Below are 18,242 nucleotides of genomic sequence, written 5' to 3'. Positions count from 1 at the left end.
TTGCATGGGACAAAAGGAACGGCGTATCGGAAAATGAAAAATGACACTATAGCGCAAGGCTTATTTCTGTCCATTTCCAACTAAAATATTTTGAAGGATAAATATAGAAGAGACTTATTTAAAGACCTGGGAAGATAAAAAGGAATAAGAAAACAGGATGGAAAGCGGAGTTAAAAGACAATTACACGAATATAATTCCAGTATATTGCATTCTTGAATCGTTTCACCAGCACCAATGTTTTCTTCTCCTTTAAAGGGTTTTCTAAGATGTTGGCGTTTTCAGATCAGGAAGATACAACGTCGCAATTTGCAATTCTAACGTGCAATCTTCAACGTATATTATACTTCGTTAATGAGCATTTTCGCTTACGTTCGTGTCTTATCTTTGCAATCGCGTACAACGTTTACCCGTTTGCGCTAACTATAGTTTCCCCTAATCTTCATGCTTGATCCCCAAGAACTCTTGTATCTCGTGTATACGCTGAGAGAAAATTTCATAGTTACGTCCCCTTTGTGCCTATCCAGCTTTCAGCTGATTGCAAAAGAGCTCGAAATTGGAAACGTCTGAAAATTTTGGCACGCAGCGTGAATTTCCTTGTAGCAATTAACAAATTTTACTGAAACGCGCCGCGTGGTAAACCACGAAAAAATTACGTTCAAAATGTCCTCGTGCTAATTTATCGTTGAGTATTATACCCTTTGGAACATTTGGAAATTTCGCTAGTAATGAGACTCGATTATCGTGATTAGATTGGTAAAACTTGGAACAGGCTAGAAGGTATCTATTGCAATTAACAATTACCTTAAACAGGTATTAATATTCAATAGCTAAAATTATTCTTTGCAATATAGTATTTACAGTTGCAATTTTGCATTATATTAATGAACTACAATATTGTTAGTATTATAAAACCGTGTTTACCATTAATTATATATTTAAGGTATACTTGTTTCAACATACAACGCTATTACTACTGTAGATTAACTATTCAACGAGCGAGGAAATAACTCGAAAGTTCAAACAAATTTGTGCTTTACAAAAGCATATATATGATCGAAATTTAAAAAGCAGACGTTGGAAAAATATTTTACATAAGGTGGTACACGGATATATATCCATCTGACGCGGGTGGCTCAACTACATTAATTCGAAAACAGGATGCTGAAGCGATGGAACCGTGATATTGCAACTTCGTCTGTAACTTGCTGGAAATAACAAACAGACGATGCAAAAGTGAATACACAAGATGTTCGTTCGCTTGAAAAAAGTATCGTGGAAAATATGCAGACGCCAAAGTATTTGAACGTGCCGTCAGATTGTCTTACATGAAGTTATTTTCGTTTTCATTACTCTCTTGTCGTGTTTAAATAGAGGAAAACACGGACCACGAACAAACAAGCCATATATTTTATATACTAATGGAATTTATAGGGATGCATAAATGTTATTTATAGAAATATTTTTCATGGAAAAAAAAACTAATATTGTAGTATCGGAAAAAGGATAGGATTAGAATAATTTAGATTTGTAAAATTCTCCTAATACTATTTATTAAGATAAATGAAAATAACAGAGATTAATTGGACAGAGAACGATAAATGTTCAACTTGAACTAAAACACAAAAGTCTTATTCCGCTCAAATCACTCTCGCAACTCTATAACTCTAACAACTCGATCTCTCTACAACGCTAGCAGCTCTACAACTCTCGTCTTCGGCATCTGCACTCGCACGCTCTCGCTTCTCAACTCATACTGTACGCCTTTTGCATTCGTTCTCGCCGGCGGCTCAACTAACACTCCCTTTAGCATCTCTTTGTCTTTTCCCGCCCTATCGCGCACGTGTCCCGAAAACGCCCGTGGCCAGGGTCACGCAGGCCTTTTCCACGAAACTGTTCACTTGAAAGGACCGACGACACATTGATGTACCCGACGATGCCGCGGCTCTCGCGACATTGTTTACGATTCGGCCGATATCTTAGGCCTTTTGTCCACGATACTACAATATTTCAATGAAATGTCGCTTGTTGGGTGTGCGAGCTTCGTTTTCCTCGTCGCTCTACCTGTGTTTTTCTATTTTAAAGAATACACATTGGATTTTTGCGGCATTGTTGGCGAATGATATTAAAACGTCGAGACAAAAATTTAATCAATAACTGAGGGAAATCGCACTCATCTCGTAAAAGGGACCTTTTTTCCCTCACGTGAAAAGAAATCCATCTGGTATCGAATGATACATCTTTTCTCTTTGCTTCTTTTACCTACAGTGGTTCGCCACGCTGCATATATTTGAATATTTATCGTAGACAACTTTTATGCATATATTGTCTGTGTTATATAAAACAGTTTGGAATTTAATTAGAACTATTAATGGGACATTATTATACGTACATAATATAAAAATGTATACATGACATAAAAATTACATGATAATAAAAAATTGCTTGAAAAATACTAAAATACTTAATACAAAAATTAGTATATATTATAAACACTTATTTTAAACACATAATGAATGTTAAAAATAGTCTGACTGAATATTTAGGCTTAACAACATGATGAATTATTTAAATAAATATTGTGATCGCTACGAAATATTAGTGGCACGCGACGATTTAAGTGTATGTCTTGTAGTTTCTATATACATTTACAGATTTCTTTCAAACCTTACCGATATAACTATAATAATTTCATATGAAACACATAATATTCATAAAAGTTTTCTATAAATATTCCAATTTTCCCAATAACTACAGAGCCGAAATACAATTTAAATATATTCGTATAGTCTCCTTATCGCTGCAAACTACAAAGCTTCCGATTACAGGGTATTATCACGTGCCATTGGGCAAATAATTTGTTTAAAACGCGCACACAGGTGTCGAGGTAGTTTTCTTGAAATATCAAAAGAAATGGACAATTTCTTTGCCTATCTACCTTCCACGGGAATGTGCAGTCTTTTCGTTTTATTTCCAGTGATAAACACACACGTAAATTCACATTCGTCCACATACCAATTTAGCTAACCTCCATGGGAATACACGAAAAGTAGAACGTTTACAATACATTCAAATGACTGTATAGTTTTACGAGGGAGAAAGGCACGTTTATTGGTATCGTTTCAATTTTTGAACTAGTAGTTGATCGTCGAAATCCTACCGATTCTCCGGCTCGATGAAAAATTGTTATCCAATCATTCGATAGTTAGACGTGGAAGCAGCGTGAGGAAATAACGATGGACAACCGGCGCAATTTGTCGAAGAGCAATCGATCGAATTAAAATAAATAGAAATATCTGATTGATGAAATTCATGTTTAATTTCATTGACAAATAAAATCTTGTCTCTCTATAAAAATGTATACGCGTAACGAATAGAGTTAGCACGCGCGTTCAACGTTTGAAAATGAAAATAAAATACATAACGCATAGTTTGCTTTGTTATTCCGCGGAAAACTAAATAAATTTGTTGGAAAAATGTTGAAGAATTTCAAGTTGTCCTTAACGCGGTAAAAGGGAGTAAATTGCAGTGACTGCGGTTGAATATTCAAGAATGGAAAAGACGTGGATTTATTCTTTTACAGATGGCTATGAATTCGAATGTGACGAGCTTGGTCCAAGAGAGTGGCTACATTCCGTACATCCATCGCCCAGAAACTTACATAGTACCTGGAATATTCTTAATAATCCTGATAGTGGGTGTATTTGGGAACGGAATGATGATGATTGCATTGGGTGCGGATTCGGCTGCAAAGAATACATCCACTATCTACATGTTTTCGTTGGCTCTGGGCGATATTTTGGTAAGAAAGGGCAGGATGTGTATATATTATCTCTAATGTATCATTCAAGACCGACGTTAAAAAAAAGTATCTCTGACGTCGAATAAAATGGAAAAAGATTTCGTGCACGTTTGAGAAACGTTCAGATGGACAAGACGTGTCGAGAGTTTCCTCTCGTAAAATATAAAATGTGTTCAAAATTTCATAGCATAAATTTTGTAACAACATATTTCTGTATGAATAATTAACTGGGTAGAATTAAACTAATCTACTATTATTCTTGCAAGCCACAATCAAAAGATTCATCAGCTTACTAACACGGAAGGGATAAATATTTAATTGTCGATGCAACCCGCTTGAAAGCGGTCAGGAAAACGAACTCTCCTGCCCGAACGCGTGGTGTAATGGGCTCTTGCGTCTCCATCGCTTTGTTGCGCTTGCTCGCTGCTTTGCGGTCGGAAGATTTTTCTAGGTACAAACACGTCGTGGGTTTGTGCACTCCTTTCTAGGTGCTCAATATCTTCCGACACGATGAAGGCGGGTTTTAGATGGTCTACGGAGACTTTCACGCTTTTGTCCTTCACCCGTATGGTAAAGGTTTTCTCCCCACGCTGTATAACCTGATAGGGGCCATCGTACGGTGGTTGCAGTGGGCCTCCGATTGCATCGTGACGTACGAAAACGTACGGCGACGTTTCTAAATCGCGGAACATGAACGTTTTCTTTTCGCCGTGTTGTGAAATCGGCAGAGGTCTAATCTTGCTCATTCGCTCTCGCAGACGGTTTGCGAATTCCGCATTGGCCGGTTGTTTTGCTGGTACAAAAATTGCGCTGGCAATCGTATACCCGTACCATAAATCATTTCGGCTGCCGTTGCGCTCAGGTCTTCCTTGATAGCGGTTCTAATGCCTAGAAGAACTATGGGAAGGCTTTCGACCCAGTTGCTCGAATTGTGGCATTTGATTGCGGCTTTAAGCCGCCGGTGGAAGTGCTCTACCATCCCGTTGGACGCGGGGTGATAGGCTGTGGTACGCAAATGCTTAATGTCGAGCATCCGGCATAGTTCTTTGAAAAGATTGGATTCGAATTGGCGTCCTTGATCTGTTGTTATTTTTGCTGGGACGCCAAACCGCGCTATCCATGTGGAAAGAAGAGCCGAGGTAACGGTCGTTGCTTCCATATCTGGTATAGGAATCGCTTCGGGCCAACGTGAAAAACGATCGATACATGTTAGACAATATCGGCAGCCTTGTGAGTATTGCATGACGATAATGTCTAAATGTATATGCTTGAATCGTCCTGCGAGCTCCCCGAATGTTCCGGTCGGCGTTGATACGTGTCTCGTTATTTTACATTGTTGACACGGGATGCATTGCCGTGTCCATGTTTGGCAATCTTTGTTTAGCGCAGGCCAAACAAAACGCGATTTTACGAGTTTTTGTGTCGCGCGTATCCCTTTGATCTGACTATGATCACGGCAAAAACGACGGATTTGGATTAACGATCGGAACCGCCTAAGGTTGTCGGATCTATAATAAGCTCGTCTTTGGGTAAACACGATTTCTTGTGTAGCGGATTTACTGGGCTAAAAATGTGAAATACACATTTTCTTTTTGTTTAAGCATGATCGTTCGAACACTATAATCGAGAAAATATTTATTTATATATTGCCGGGATACAAATGACATGGGGTCCTAGCAACATTTTCCGCTTGACGGGAAATCGAAATGTAAAGAGGATCCCGACGAAGGAAGGAAAGATTTTTCTCATCTATATTCGGAATATCTATATTCATGGATAGTTAGTTTTCACCATTCCAGCTTTGTCGCAATTTATTTTCAACTTATTGGACATTCATTTTGATTTATTATATATATTTATACGCGGAATACAATGGGTAGCAGATGGCTTTTTCAAGATGTATGAATCATAACCACAAGAAGTACAATTAAATATTTATCCCTTCCGTGTTAGTAAGCTGATGAATCTTTTGATTGTGGCTTGCAAGAATAATAGTAGATTAGTTTAATTCTACCCAGTTAATTATTCATACAGAAATATGTTGTTACAAAATTTATGCTATGAAATTTTGAACACATTTTATATTTTACGAGAGGAAACTCTCGACACGTCTTGTCCATCTGAACGTTTCTCAAACGTGCACGAAATCTTTTTCCATTTTATTCGACGTCAGAGATACTTTTTTTTAACGTCGGTCTTGAATGATACATTAGAGATAATATATACACATCCTGCCCTTTCTTACCAAAATATCGCCCAGAGCCAACGAAAACATGTAGATAGTGGATGTATTCTTTGCAGCCGAATCCGCACCCAATGCAATCATCATCATTCCGTTCCCAAATACACCCACTATCAGGATTATTAAGAATATTCCAGGTACTATGTAAGTTTCTGGGCGATGGATGTACGGAATGTAGCCACTCTCTTGGACCAAGCTCGTCACATTCGAATTCATAGCCATCTGTAAAAGAATAAATCCACGTCTTTTCCATTCTTGAATATTCAACCGCAGTCACTGCAATTTACTCCCTTTTACCGCGTTAAGGACAACTTGAAATTCTTCAACATTTTTCCAACAAATTTATTTAGTTTTCCGCGGAATAACAAAGCAAACTATGCGTTATGTATTTTATTTTCATTTTCAAACGTTGAACGCGCGTGCTAACTCTATTCGTTACGCGTATACATTTTTATAGAGAGACAAGATTTTATTTGTCAATGAAATTAAACATGAATTTCATCAATCAGATATTTCTATTTATTTTAATTCGATCGATTGCTCTTCGACAAATTGCGCCGGTTGTCCATCGTTATTTCCTCACGCTGCTTCCACGTCTAACTATCGAATGATTGGATAACAATTTCTCATAATGGTTTTAGCCCAGTAAATCCGCTACACAAGAAATCGCGTTTACCCAAAGACGAGCTTATTATAGATCCGACAACCTTAGGCGGTTCCGATCGTTAATCCAAATCCGTCGTTTTTGCCGTGATCATAGGCCCTCGAGTCAGCTACCCGAAAAGCCAACAATTGTAAACAAGGTCGAGAGCTCAGCGCCTGTTGGGATGTTTCGAGAACATCTTCGAAATTCAAATCCCAACGCCTTTCGTCAACTCCGACGCATATAAATATAGCGAACAGGGTAGCGACGCATTCTTAGTTATCGAGAGACACGAGCAGCAGCAATTAAGCGATACTTCTTGGCGCCGAACTATTAGTGACCGCGAACCGAGACAACAAGTGTATTGTATCTAATAAACTACGTAGTTAGGTATACTCTGGTGTTTGTGAAAACTAATCACTACCTTATCACCTCACGTCTATCGTTCGAACACTCATACACACTGGAAAAATACAATATTCGTTATTTCCTTGTTAACAATGATATCAGGTCCGTTTTATAGTCAAACTTTATATAACGCTACGATATAGTATCTTTCAATTGTACTTTACAGTAATAAAAATCCTAATATCGTCCAAATCTCAAGGCTTACAATCGTTGTGCTAGGAACTAGGCAAACGAAAATACATAAATCTAAAATTCTATCACCTATAAATAGTACAATACTAAAAAAACTGTCTTTCGTGTGTTCGTTGTATATATTATATCAATATTTTGAAATAGAATTTAATACGAAAGACATGTTTCGCATTCCTACAATTTAAAAGATTGCCTGTCTTTCTGAATTTTACGATGTACAATTAAAATATTTCTTGCGATAGTCATCTGCGACATATTAGAGTTAATGTAACATTTGACTTGTATGTGATTATTAAAATTAAACTGCTTAAACATAACGTATAGAGGGCTCCAGCAGCAGGATACTAAATTATTGCCAATGGGAACAGAATCAACGAGGAAAAACACGACAATCGGAGTGCACCCCGCGAAGGTAACGGAACTCGACGATAAACAAGTCAAAGTTGAAACGACCTAAGTTTCTCGGGATTCATGAGAAAATGAAAATTTCAGAAATAAATTTCCAGTATCGATAACGATTATTTGATTTTACATGTCGTTTCTTTCACGCGATCTATCCAATCCATTTATCGAAAAATATATTCTGAATTGACTCCGATATCATCATCTTCCGTCTCATCGAATCTGTATTTCTTAAAGATACCTTAAAGCGATCTACTTATACATAAAATATACATAAAACTTATACATAAATTATATACTAAAAATATATTCAATCCATACTTGCATGATATTTCAAATCTTCATCCCCTGCCTGAATTCAAAAGCAAAAATATTCCAAGAAGACATCACTGCTGAAAGCTCCAGGGGTTACAAACAAACAGACATCGAATTTTCGACGTGATCGTGGATCTCCGAGCGGTTTCTCAGTGTTGTTGTACGAGAGTGGGTCCGCTGCCAAGATTTCGCCAAGGATCCGGTATGTCGAAATGTGCTGGGACTGTGAGCAGAGCATCGTTCGCGGTTCTGTCCGCGCTACAATTATTCGGCTTCACGCGAGTCGTGTTTACGCACTCGATGGGTAACTTGAAGAAGTCCGCCTTGTAATTGTAACCCTGGCTGCTGACTCGGATGATGGTATGCAGTGGCACCAAAGCGTAAGGCACCTCTTCCGGTTTTTTATCTGTGAAAAAGCCAATGATGCAGCGCAGAATAGCTTGATGAGACACGACCAAGATGTTGTTGGATCTCTGTAATTCAGCAATAACCGGTTCCACGCGGTGCATGGCGTCGATGTAGCTTTCTCCCCATGGATAACGATAGCGCAGCTTATCTTGATCGCGCCATGCAAATTCCTACGCAAAAGCATTGATTTAGAGATGTAGAAGGTATATACGCTATCTATGTACTATATACTAAAGTATATAGACTTTTGCCTAAGTCATAGAATGGTTCGTACATCGAGGTCCCCAAAGCATTAAAACCTAGCTTATGCAAAGTCAGGGAACAATGGCTAATTTTAAACATAAACTTTAATAAAGCAGACCTGCGATATAATATTCAAATCATGGTATGATTTAAGTTTCGTTATAATACACGGTTAATAAGTACACATCAACTTCGTATTGTAATTATAATATTCATTTATCCATGTTCTAATACTTCGCCCAAATTAATCAGACTGATTGAGTTCGATCTAGCAACGTGAAACATTGTGATTATCGTCTATGTGCTATGTACTTGACTGGGAATATTTCTTTGAACTTCAACGCTCATTCTCATTAGTCAAGCAAATATTTCGTGGATGTAAGTGGATAAATTTGCATACAACTGAATTTTAATCAGTTACAGACTGTTAACGTAGACGTTAAGTCACTCGATACTTTTCCCCAGTGGCCAAGTATTCAATGCTTGAGTCATCCGTGAAGATTTATGTTATTATTCATTTTCCAAGATACGATTGAAAGTTGTTCGCTTAGAGAATTAAATTGACAAACCTAGTAGATAATAAATATTCCATATCTAGGATCCCAAACTTATTGAAATACAAATTATAACTACATTAACTAATCGATCACTGGGAAAATTTTGATCAAATACTAATCTTAAATGTGTCAATTATAGTACAATGTTTCTAACATAATACTGATACGATTAGATTAATTCAAAAAGCTTATATCCTATATACCCTAAAAGCTTATACCGTTATACCCTATAACCTACAATGATAACTGTTACAGCTATCTACCATTTACTACACAAATAAATTAAAGCTCTTAGAGCTAGGGACTGATAAATTCAACCGATTGAAGGCTCGTTTAAATACAGCCAGAAGATTAGGCAAGTAGTAAGTGAAACCGAATTTACACATTTTTCGATGAATCATCCTTAAAAGTATAAATTATCTTCATTCGCTATTTCACTAATCTACTGGCCGTGTCTGAATAAGCCTTTGGTCAACAACACTTTTTTTTTTTTTTTGCGTGGGGAGGGGAAAATGCTATTACGCATGCCCAGTGACCCGCATCACTGGGTTATGTGGGAGTCGGTCGGATGTCGTTGCCATACCCACTAAAAACCCCTCCTCCTTCTTCCTCCGCTTGGGGGGCAGACAACCCCGGTAAAACCTGTCGGCAGTCATCAGGGTTGTCCTTTCGTGCCCCGTAGTATCTACTTCTTCGGGCCGTTACTGCTCATGTCGTCCTCTCAGCCAGTTCAGAATACTGGGCTGGTCTCCTTCTGCGGTTTTTCGTTGTTTCATGTCCTTGCCCTCATTGCTCCGCGTAGTTGTTGTTTCGCTCGTTCTCCTCCTTGCTTCTTCCCAGGCCCTCGCTGTCACCCTCCTGTGACACATGACGGTCTTGCAGAATTGCCTAAATTTATTCCAGCTCTCGTCCTTGGCGGTCACCGTGGCGATCAGATTGCCCACGTCTATCTTCCCGCCCAGAGCGTTCTCCAGCTCGATCCTTCTGTCCGTCCACTTCGGGCACGCGAAGAGGGCGTGCTCTGCATCGTCGTTCGGGTCTCCACAGTCGAGACAGTTGCTGTCGCTGTCCCTGCCAATCCTTTTCCTATAGACACCGAAACTCCCATGCCCGGTTAGCAGCTGCATGGTGTGGTGATCGATGTCCATCTTCTTTTTGGTAAATAACAGCGCACTCGGTATTAGCTTCTTTGTGATATTTTCTTTTTTGTAGTTGTTCCACTCCTTCTGCCAGTCCTCTTGGGCCTTCTTGCGAATCGCCTCCAGTTCCTCCTTCAGCTTGCAGTCGTCATCCGTGCCACTCCTGGGCCCGTGGATCTTGTTCCTCTCGTAGGTCTCTCCGAGCATCTTTATCTTTATGTAAATCGGGAGATTCCCGGTCAACACGCAAAGTGCCGCGTGGGAGACGGTACGATGTGCCGTCGTTGTTATGCACAGGGCCGTTCGTTGTGCACGTTTCAGCTTTTTCCTGTTCTTATCGGTATCCGCTGCTCTAGCCCACACCGGTGCTCCGTAAGTTACGATGGACTCCCACACATTGTAGTAGAGCCTCCGAGCCAAGCTGGGCGGCCCGTTGATGTTGGGTAGAATTCCCCTAAGTGCTCCTATTAACTTGTCGGCTCTGTTACACGCCATCTCGATATGCGCACCGAACCTCCGACTGGAGTCAATGACGACTCCGAGATACCTGATGCGATCGACCGTTTCGATGTCCGAGGAGCCCAACCTGAGTTTCACCACTCTCGGCACTCGCAAGCTTGTGATGAACATGACCTCCGTCTTTTCTCTCGCCAGGGTGAGCCCGACACTCGTGCACCAGTCGTTGGCGATCCTTAGCATCGTGTTGACCTTGGCGGAGGCCTCTTCGTTCCTCCCGACGGAGCATGTGATGGCCAGATCATCCGCGAAGGCGGTTGCTCTGACCATAGGCATGTTGTCGAGTCTCTCGAGCAACCGGTCGTATACCAAGTTCCACAGGAATGGTCCGAGGATGGATCCCTGCGGGACTCCCGCCGCCACCTCGTGCTCCACCGTGCCGTGCTGGTTGCTCACGATGATCCTCCTTCCGGATAGGTAACTGCCGATTAGCCTTTTGACCTTCCATGGCAGCTTCCTCTTGTCAAATTCCTCGTATATGCTCTTCCAGCTGAGCGAATTGAAGGCATTGCTAATATCTAGGGTGATCATCAGGCATACTACCTTCTTCTGTCTGCAGATGTTGGCAAACTTCATCACCTGCGTGATGGCGTCTACCGTACTCCTCTTCTTTCTGAAGCCATATTGCCTCCGATGGAACGGGTCCATTCCGATGCATCTCTCGATGATCTTCTTAAAGCATTTTTCCCAGATCTTGCTCATGGTTGGGAGTATGCTTATCGGCCGGTACGCGTTAGGGAGACTGGGATCCTTACCCGGTTTCCTTAGCAGTATTACTCTGGCCGTCTTCCAGCAGACTGGGATCCTTCCTGTTTCAGTGATGCCGTTGAACGCCCTTGTCACGAGTTCGCTCCTGCGACTCGCTACCAGCTTCGCGATCTCGCCCGGCACGCCATCGACTCCTGCAGCCTTCTTGGTGTTCATTCTTCCGGCGGCATCGACGACATCGCCTTCTCCGATGGCGACGCTGAGGCTAATATCTCCTTCTTCTTCGGTCTCTGCCTTTTCGCGGCCCTCATAATGGGGGGGTCCGTGTCCCAAGGTGAATAGCCTCTGTAAGACTGCCTTCACCATGTCGATCGGCATGTCGTTGGTTGGTCCCTTGCTTTTACATATCTTCATGACCGTGCGATAGGGTTTGCCCCAAGGGTCGCTCTCCAGTATCTTGCAGTATTCTGCCCAGGCTGTTTTTTTGCTGCGGGCGATCTCCTTTTTTAATTGCCTTCGGATCTCCTTGTAGGCGTTGACGAGGGGCTCGGTGTTGCCGGCGTTCTTCTTCCTTTCTCTCGTCACCCTCCTGAGCGCTTTGTGCGCCTGCGCTCTCAGTTCCGCGATCATCGGGTTCCACCAGTAGTTCGCGTACTTGCGGGTCGCCGCCCTGTTCGACTTCCTTAGCATCCCTTCGCACGTACCTTCGATGCTCTTTTGCAGGGGCTCGGCCCCATCCTCTCCGATAGCCGCGTTGAGGTCTTCCTTCTTCAGAGTGTCGTCGAATCTGCTCAGGAACTCCTCCGGCGATATGTCCTTGGTCACGTACCTGTAGAACTTCGATACGGTTCGGGTCTTCCTCGCCTTAAACCTGTGGAGCACGTACAGATGGTCCGAGGCCGAGTATTTGTCCAAGACCGCGCTTCCGGCGTGTATCTCGCTGACCTTATTGGATACGCTTATTATGTCAGGGAAGCTCGTCTTCCCGTTCATGAAGAAGGTATACTTTTCCTTGAGCCTCAGTGGAAACACCCGGTGGCTGCTTAGTGCCTCCATTAAGACTCTCCCTCTCTTGTCTGTGGTCGATCCTCCCCAACAGGTTGACTTTGCGTTGAAGTCTCCGGCCACGACGACCTTGTCGTGTCTTCTAGCAGCGCTCTTCGTCATAGTCGACAGCGTGTCTATGTACTCGGAGTATGCTAGCCTATTTATGTTGGGCGAACAGTATCCGCTGAAGCAGAAGACGTCGCCGACGCGGACGCCCACTATCCCGTCGCTCTTGACCTCTGTTGTTTCATCGGGCAGTTTGCCGTTGAGGAGTGTGACCCATATCGAGGCGTCTCCTTTGGTGTCATTATACCAGTGCGGTAGCTGCCTGTTCGGCTCGGAAATTATTATTATATCCGGCCTAAGTTCGATCGCGCATTGGTGCATCATGTCCTGCGTCAGCTTGCATCTGTTGAGGTTTATCTGCAGTATCCTCATTTATTCGCTTTCAACCGCCTTCTATACTCTGGACAAGCCAGGGATCCGGTTACGTGGTCAAATTTCACACCTTTCTCCTTGCTGCAGATGGAGCAGCAGGGTGCGTTGGCGCAGGCAGCTATCGTGTGGTCTTTGGCTCCGCACTTCCTGCAAATCTCCTTTCCAGGGCTTATCGCCGTGCATTTGTTCGCGATATGACCGAACATGTGACATCTGTAGCACTTTACCACATTGGGTAGTGCCTTTATCGAGGCTATCGTCAAGCCGGTTCTGATCTTCCGGCTCGCCCCCTCTTTGGCCAGGTAGGCTTTCGGCATCGTCACTATTGCCGATTGGGTGCCCCACGGCGCCATTTTTAGGGTCTTTACTTCGACCTCAGTGATGTCGCTTATGCCCAGATGCATTCCTATCACCCTGGCTAGTTCTTCCTTGCCTACGAGCGGGTCTATATCCCTGATCTCTACGGAGGTCTTGTCGCGCATTGGTAGCGCTCTCACCTTGCCTCTTAGCGCCGTGTTCATATCCGCCGCGGTCTTTTTGGCGTTGCTACCTGCTTTCAGCTCGATTAGAATGTCACCTGTTCTGGTCCTCCTAATTCCACAGCTCTCTTTTAGGGTCTCCTTTGCCCCCATCAGGTCTTTGTAGGCCTGGATCCACTCCTTGTCTTGCCCTACTTTGACGAGGATGGCTTCGGGTCTGTTACGAATCCTCTTCGGTCCCTCCGGCCTCTTTGGCTTGTCCAATGCCGCCCTTCCTGCGTTCGCCTTACTGACCACCGTCGGGGTGTCCGTTCTTTTTCCTCTCCTTCCGCGGACAGGGATCCAGTCATCCTTTACATCGCTGTCCGTGTAGTCAGTAGTCGCTTTTGCCGAGCTGTTGCCGGCACAGGCTCCTGCGTAGGAGGCCTCCATGGTCGTTGGTCTCTTTCTCTTGGTGTCGCCCTTCCCCTCGACGGGCGATCTCTCCTTCCTTTTTCCTTCCTTCTCCTCACTCCTCCCCGGAGGGGTGGTCATCCAGGTGGCCGTGACTGTCCTAGCGTTCCTCTTGAGCCTCATCTCGTCCAACATCGAGTGGAGCTTGGACGCTTTTTTACTGATAGCGTCCCTCCTTTCCTTGATGTCGGTATCCTTTTTGCTCATGAGGTAGAGTCTGCTACCTATGTATTGGATTTCGCGGAAGACTTCTGTGATGATTTCCGTCATCGTCTTCCATTCGCTCATTTTGATGACGATACTGTCCTCGTCATTGCTTTCGGTCTCGGCCGTTGCTCTGTTCGCCATGGCCTTCCTCCTGAGACTTTCCCTTGGCGCCGCCGCTTCGCTGCCGCTGTCCGACATTTCCGCCGGTGTGTCCAGCTCCGAGGTGCTGGCCGCTTCGTCCTTCGTTGCCATCGGCTGGCTTCTGGCCAGGCTTCTCGTTGTCTTGCCCGCCCTCCCCTCCACTGGGGACTTTCTCAAATATCTGGTGATCTTGTCACCTTTCGGGATTTTTTCCTTTGCGAATCGGGTCGCCTTTACGGTGGGTGGTGTCTTATCCTTGAGTGCCTGCATTGGCATCTCGACATCCTCGATGAATCCCGCGATGTCTTCATCAAATTCGAGGTATCTTCTTGTGCTTTTTTTGCACATCTTTCCCTCTGTGACATCTGCGGGCGTTTCTTGGTCCCCGGTCGTGTTTACCGAACGAGGGGAGGCCCTGGGATCGACCTTCCCCTCGCCGTTCGTCCAGTCGTTGGGTGACCGTCGGGTCGAGCCTGGGACGCTACTCGAATCCCCGACGGGGCCTGGAAGCTCCGAAACCCCCTGAGCCGTAAGTTTACTTACCTTGTAGTACTTGTCCATATTGTGTTTATGATTTTAATATACATATATATATATGTATTTTTGAGGTGTATCCTTCCGCGTGTATGCGATTCGTGTCCTAAATACTTGCCGATGTCGTCGTAAGGTCGCCAGTCGTCTGTCTGATGACCGGATACTTAAACTCGCAGTGTCCCTATCACTGTTCGACGCGGGGAGTTTTGACTGGCCCTCCACGGGGGCGCTCTCCCGCTCCTTGGTTACCCAGGTAGCCCGCCCGGTGGCGCTTCGGTCTCGCGACCCAAGATGGCCTTCGCTCTGCCCCTAACCTCACTTTCCACACACAGCACTTTCAATCGTTTCTCTCGCTTTCATACCAGCGAGCTCCCTTATTTCTTGTATTCCCACTCATTCCGGAGCACTAGAAACTTCACTTTCGTGCACTTTCCGCCCGAGTTCTTTAATTTACCCAGATATTTCGGTTATGCCTACGGAGCGTCGTGCACGTGTCCGTTCTGCTTGCCGCCATCATCGAGACCCCGAGGTCAACAACACTTGAAACGTAATTCAATGCAAGCAGTGACGAAATTTCGAGGAGGAAGACGCGTTTGATCTGAAATTACCTGCGGATAATGCTCCTGCATCTCTTCATAAGACAGCTCCTCACAGATACCGGCGTGGAGTTCGTTGAGTGCTGTCACGTGTTCTTGGGGCGCTTCCACGCCACGAGCAGTCGCGATAGTCCTTCGAAGGCGACTAGTTAGCACGCGCAGGTCGGGAATACGCATAGCGTTGAACTTGGTGGCCAACGCCTGTGCATATCTCTCGCCACGTGCGCTTAAAACTGCGTCACCACCAACCTTACCCAATACCTTGTACTCGCTTTCGCCGTGCTGTAATCAAAAGAGAGAGGGAGAGCTTTAGTTTTATCAAATCGTAGAATATTCTGATTACGTTCAAAAAGAGAGGCGTAGCAATGATAAGATTACGATCAGGCGAGAAGAAATTACTTTTGGAACCAAACCCTGATAAGATAGCAAGATTTTAAAAATACAATATGTATGTTTTTACGTATGCGTATACGTATACGTATGCTTTTAAAACATGTTGTGTGTAAACAATTGAGGACTCGTCATGCTAAATGAAGTGCTCAGTTATGTATGTTAATCTTTTTAATAATTGCAAGCGCCACGACCTGGCTCAATTGTCCTTGACTCAGCTTGTAATCTAAGAACAAACACGTTTCTTCATTATCGTTATCATTATCACTTGTCGAAAAATTCTTATAATTAAGACTAAAGACGCTAAGGCTGAGCTTCTAGGATTAGAACATTTGAGATGGGGATTAAACGATGACAAATGTAAAATTTGATGGATTACCAACCCGAGAGAAATAAAGAGTATGCGGCTCAACAGTGACGCTTCCAAGATATCCAAGGACATTTGTCTCCACATCGCCAGACACGATGCAGGACTCGATATCCATGCTGCCGGTGTCGATACGGATTCGTGGATACGTCTTCTCATCCATTGGCTCGTAAGATCGAATGTAATGAGCTATCTTCAATCGTAGATCTTCTTCGGCTGTTATTGAATCCATGCCAACATAGTAAGCGCTGTACCGCAATATCTCCTTGTAATTTCGCTCCAGTACAACCGGATCGTCGCAGACGCACTCGATAATGAGGACGCGATAACCGCTGCCCGGAAAAATAGTCGAAGACCTCGGCGCGCTGCGCTCGCATCACCAACGTGGCGTCCAGGATCTTCAAACAGGAAAATTCTTAAATGCAACTAACTGTGACGACTCGCAAACTCAAATTTCAGTATATTTCTTCCTACGCATTTTATATAAATAGACATTAGACTATATCGATTTTCAGTTGTCTTTCTTTGTATTGTATATTTGGAGAGATTGCTGCAACACGGAGGTAGCTTTCCAATAATTTGTGTAAACCAGCAGAATGCAAGTCAAAATTAACCAAAACTATATCATATTTTGACACGTGCTATAAATTCATGATCTAAACTAATATTTGTATTATTTAAACACATTTGAATATGAAACCTATACTTTTGTTTTTCTCTCCCGATAAATGCAATTTAAATACTGAAAGTGTCTTCATGTTGCTACAGGCCCTTCGTCAAAATTAATTATTGCTTTATTCAATTAAGAACACCGCCGGCCATAAATATTAGGGCACATATTGATATTTAATACGAATGGAGTGCTTTCGTTTCTAGTAATTTCTAGTAAAGAAAAGTGTCAAAGTGTTCCAATCGATGCTTATAACGTGTAGATGTCCTAATAATTATGGCGAGTAATTTATATATGAATTTACATGTTGGTTTCTCTTATTGTTAACATATATATCAAGACCACATAAAAAGAATACGATAAATTAGAATAAATAGGAATATTTCAATATGATATAATTTGGAAGGAAAAATGCACCGTTAATTTCAGAATTAAATAATTAGTTTCCTATAATATCTAAGATACGTTTCCACATAGAATTTAAAATTTAACGTGAAGACACGTTTTACCGTTGTAGTCTTCATATTGAATTCGTGTCATATTTGTTCAATTCTCGACTATTTCTAAAGCGCATAATATCGAGAAAATAACGAGCCGATCTTAAGCTACTTTCAACACCATGAACTATTGCGGTTTCTATCGTGGAACGTTGGTACATGTTGTTAAAAATATTAAGCAAGGTAAAACTCGTACGACGAGATTCGGTTCGGTCGGAGAAAGGTAGACCGGCTTGACTAGCCTCGGTTTAATCGCGTCGTCCACCGTTAGCGCGATCTATGTATAAATACGACCCTTGACCGTTTTAATATTCTAATCTATTCTTGCAGCTCCGGTTACATAATAACAAAAAAAACACGTGTTTCTTCTTCCGGTCGGATTCTTCAAATGCGCAACGATTAAAATTCTTCCTTAACTTTGTTCTATTATTTTCGATCAAATGCAATCGCGCGTGCTTGCATTCGTTTCGACATTGAATCTTTCTCAACTTTTTTCGATTACTCTCAATCAAGCATAACCGAGCGTATTCTCGTTCTCGTGTTGATTCCGAATCTTTCTCAACTATTTTCAATTATTTTCAATCAAATACAATCGCGTGTGTTGTTGTTCTCGATTCGATACTGAAATCTCTTGAACTTTTGCGATTATTTTCGATCGAATGCAACGGCACGCGTTCTCCTTTCGATACTGAATTTATCTCCAGATTCTATTCAATTTCACATCTTTACTAGACGTTTGTCACGCGTCTAATTGATGCTTACAGCTACGGAATTTCCGCCTGCGAGCCATGTAGCGCACTCGTGCATCGCGTCTCGTTGGGCCAGAGCTCTCAACGCTGCGTTTGTCACG

At 42.9% G+C, this 18,242-nt stretch overlaps 1 protein-coding gene across 1 annotated transcript; it reads right to left on the bottom strand.

Annotated features, from left to right (window-relative positions):
• Window positions 1–7,982: 7,982 nt before the first annotated feature.
• Window positions 7,983–18,242, bottom strand: LOC126927530 (6-phosphofructo-2-kinase/fructose-2,6-bisphosphatase-like). Its single transcript, XM_050743617.1, has 4 exons — window positions 18,155–18,242; window positions 16,242–16,623; window positions 15,481–15,750; window positions 7,983–8,580 (listed from the first exon to the last, which is right to left on the bottom strand). The coding sequence occupies exons 2-4, from the start codon at window positions 16,455–16,457 to the stop codon at window positions 8,152–8,154; spliced, it is 915 nt and encodes a 304-aa protein (XP_050599574.1). The 5' UTR covers window positions 16,458–16,623; window positions 18,155–18,242; the 3' UTR covers window positions 7,983–8,151.

Source organism: Bombus affinis, unplaced genomic scaffold, assembly GCF_024516045.1.
Source record: "Bombus affinis isolate iyBomAffi1 unplaced genomic scaffold, iyBomAffi1.2 ctg00000128.1, whole genome shotgun sequence".
Classification (NCBI taxonomy): domain Eukaryota; kingdom Metazoa; phylum Arthropoda; class Insecta; order Hymenoptera; family Apidae; genus Bombus; species Bombus affinis.
Note: the sequence above shows the minus strand (reverse complement) of the source record. Positions and strands in the feature narration are given on the sequence as shown.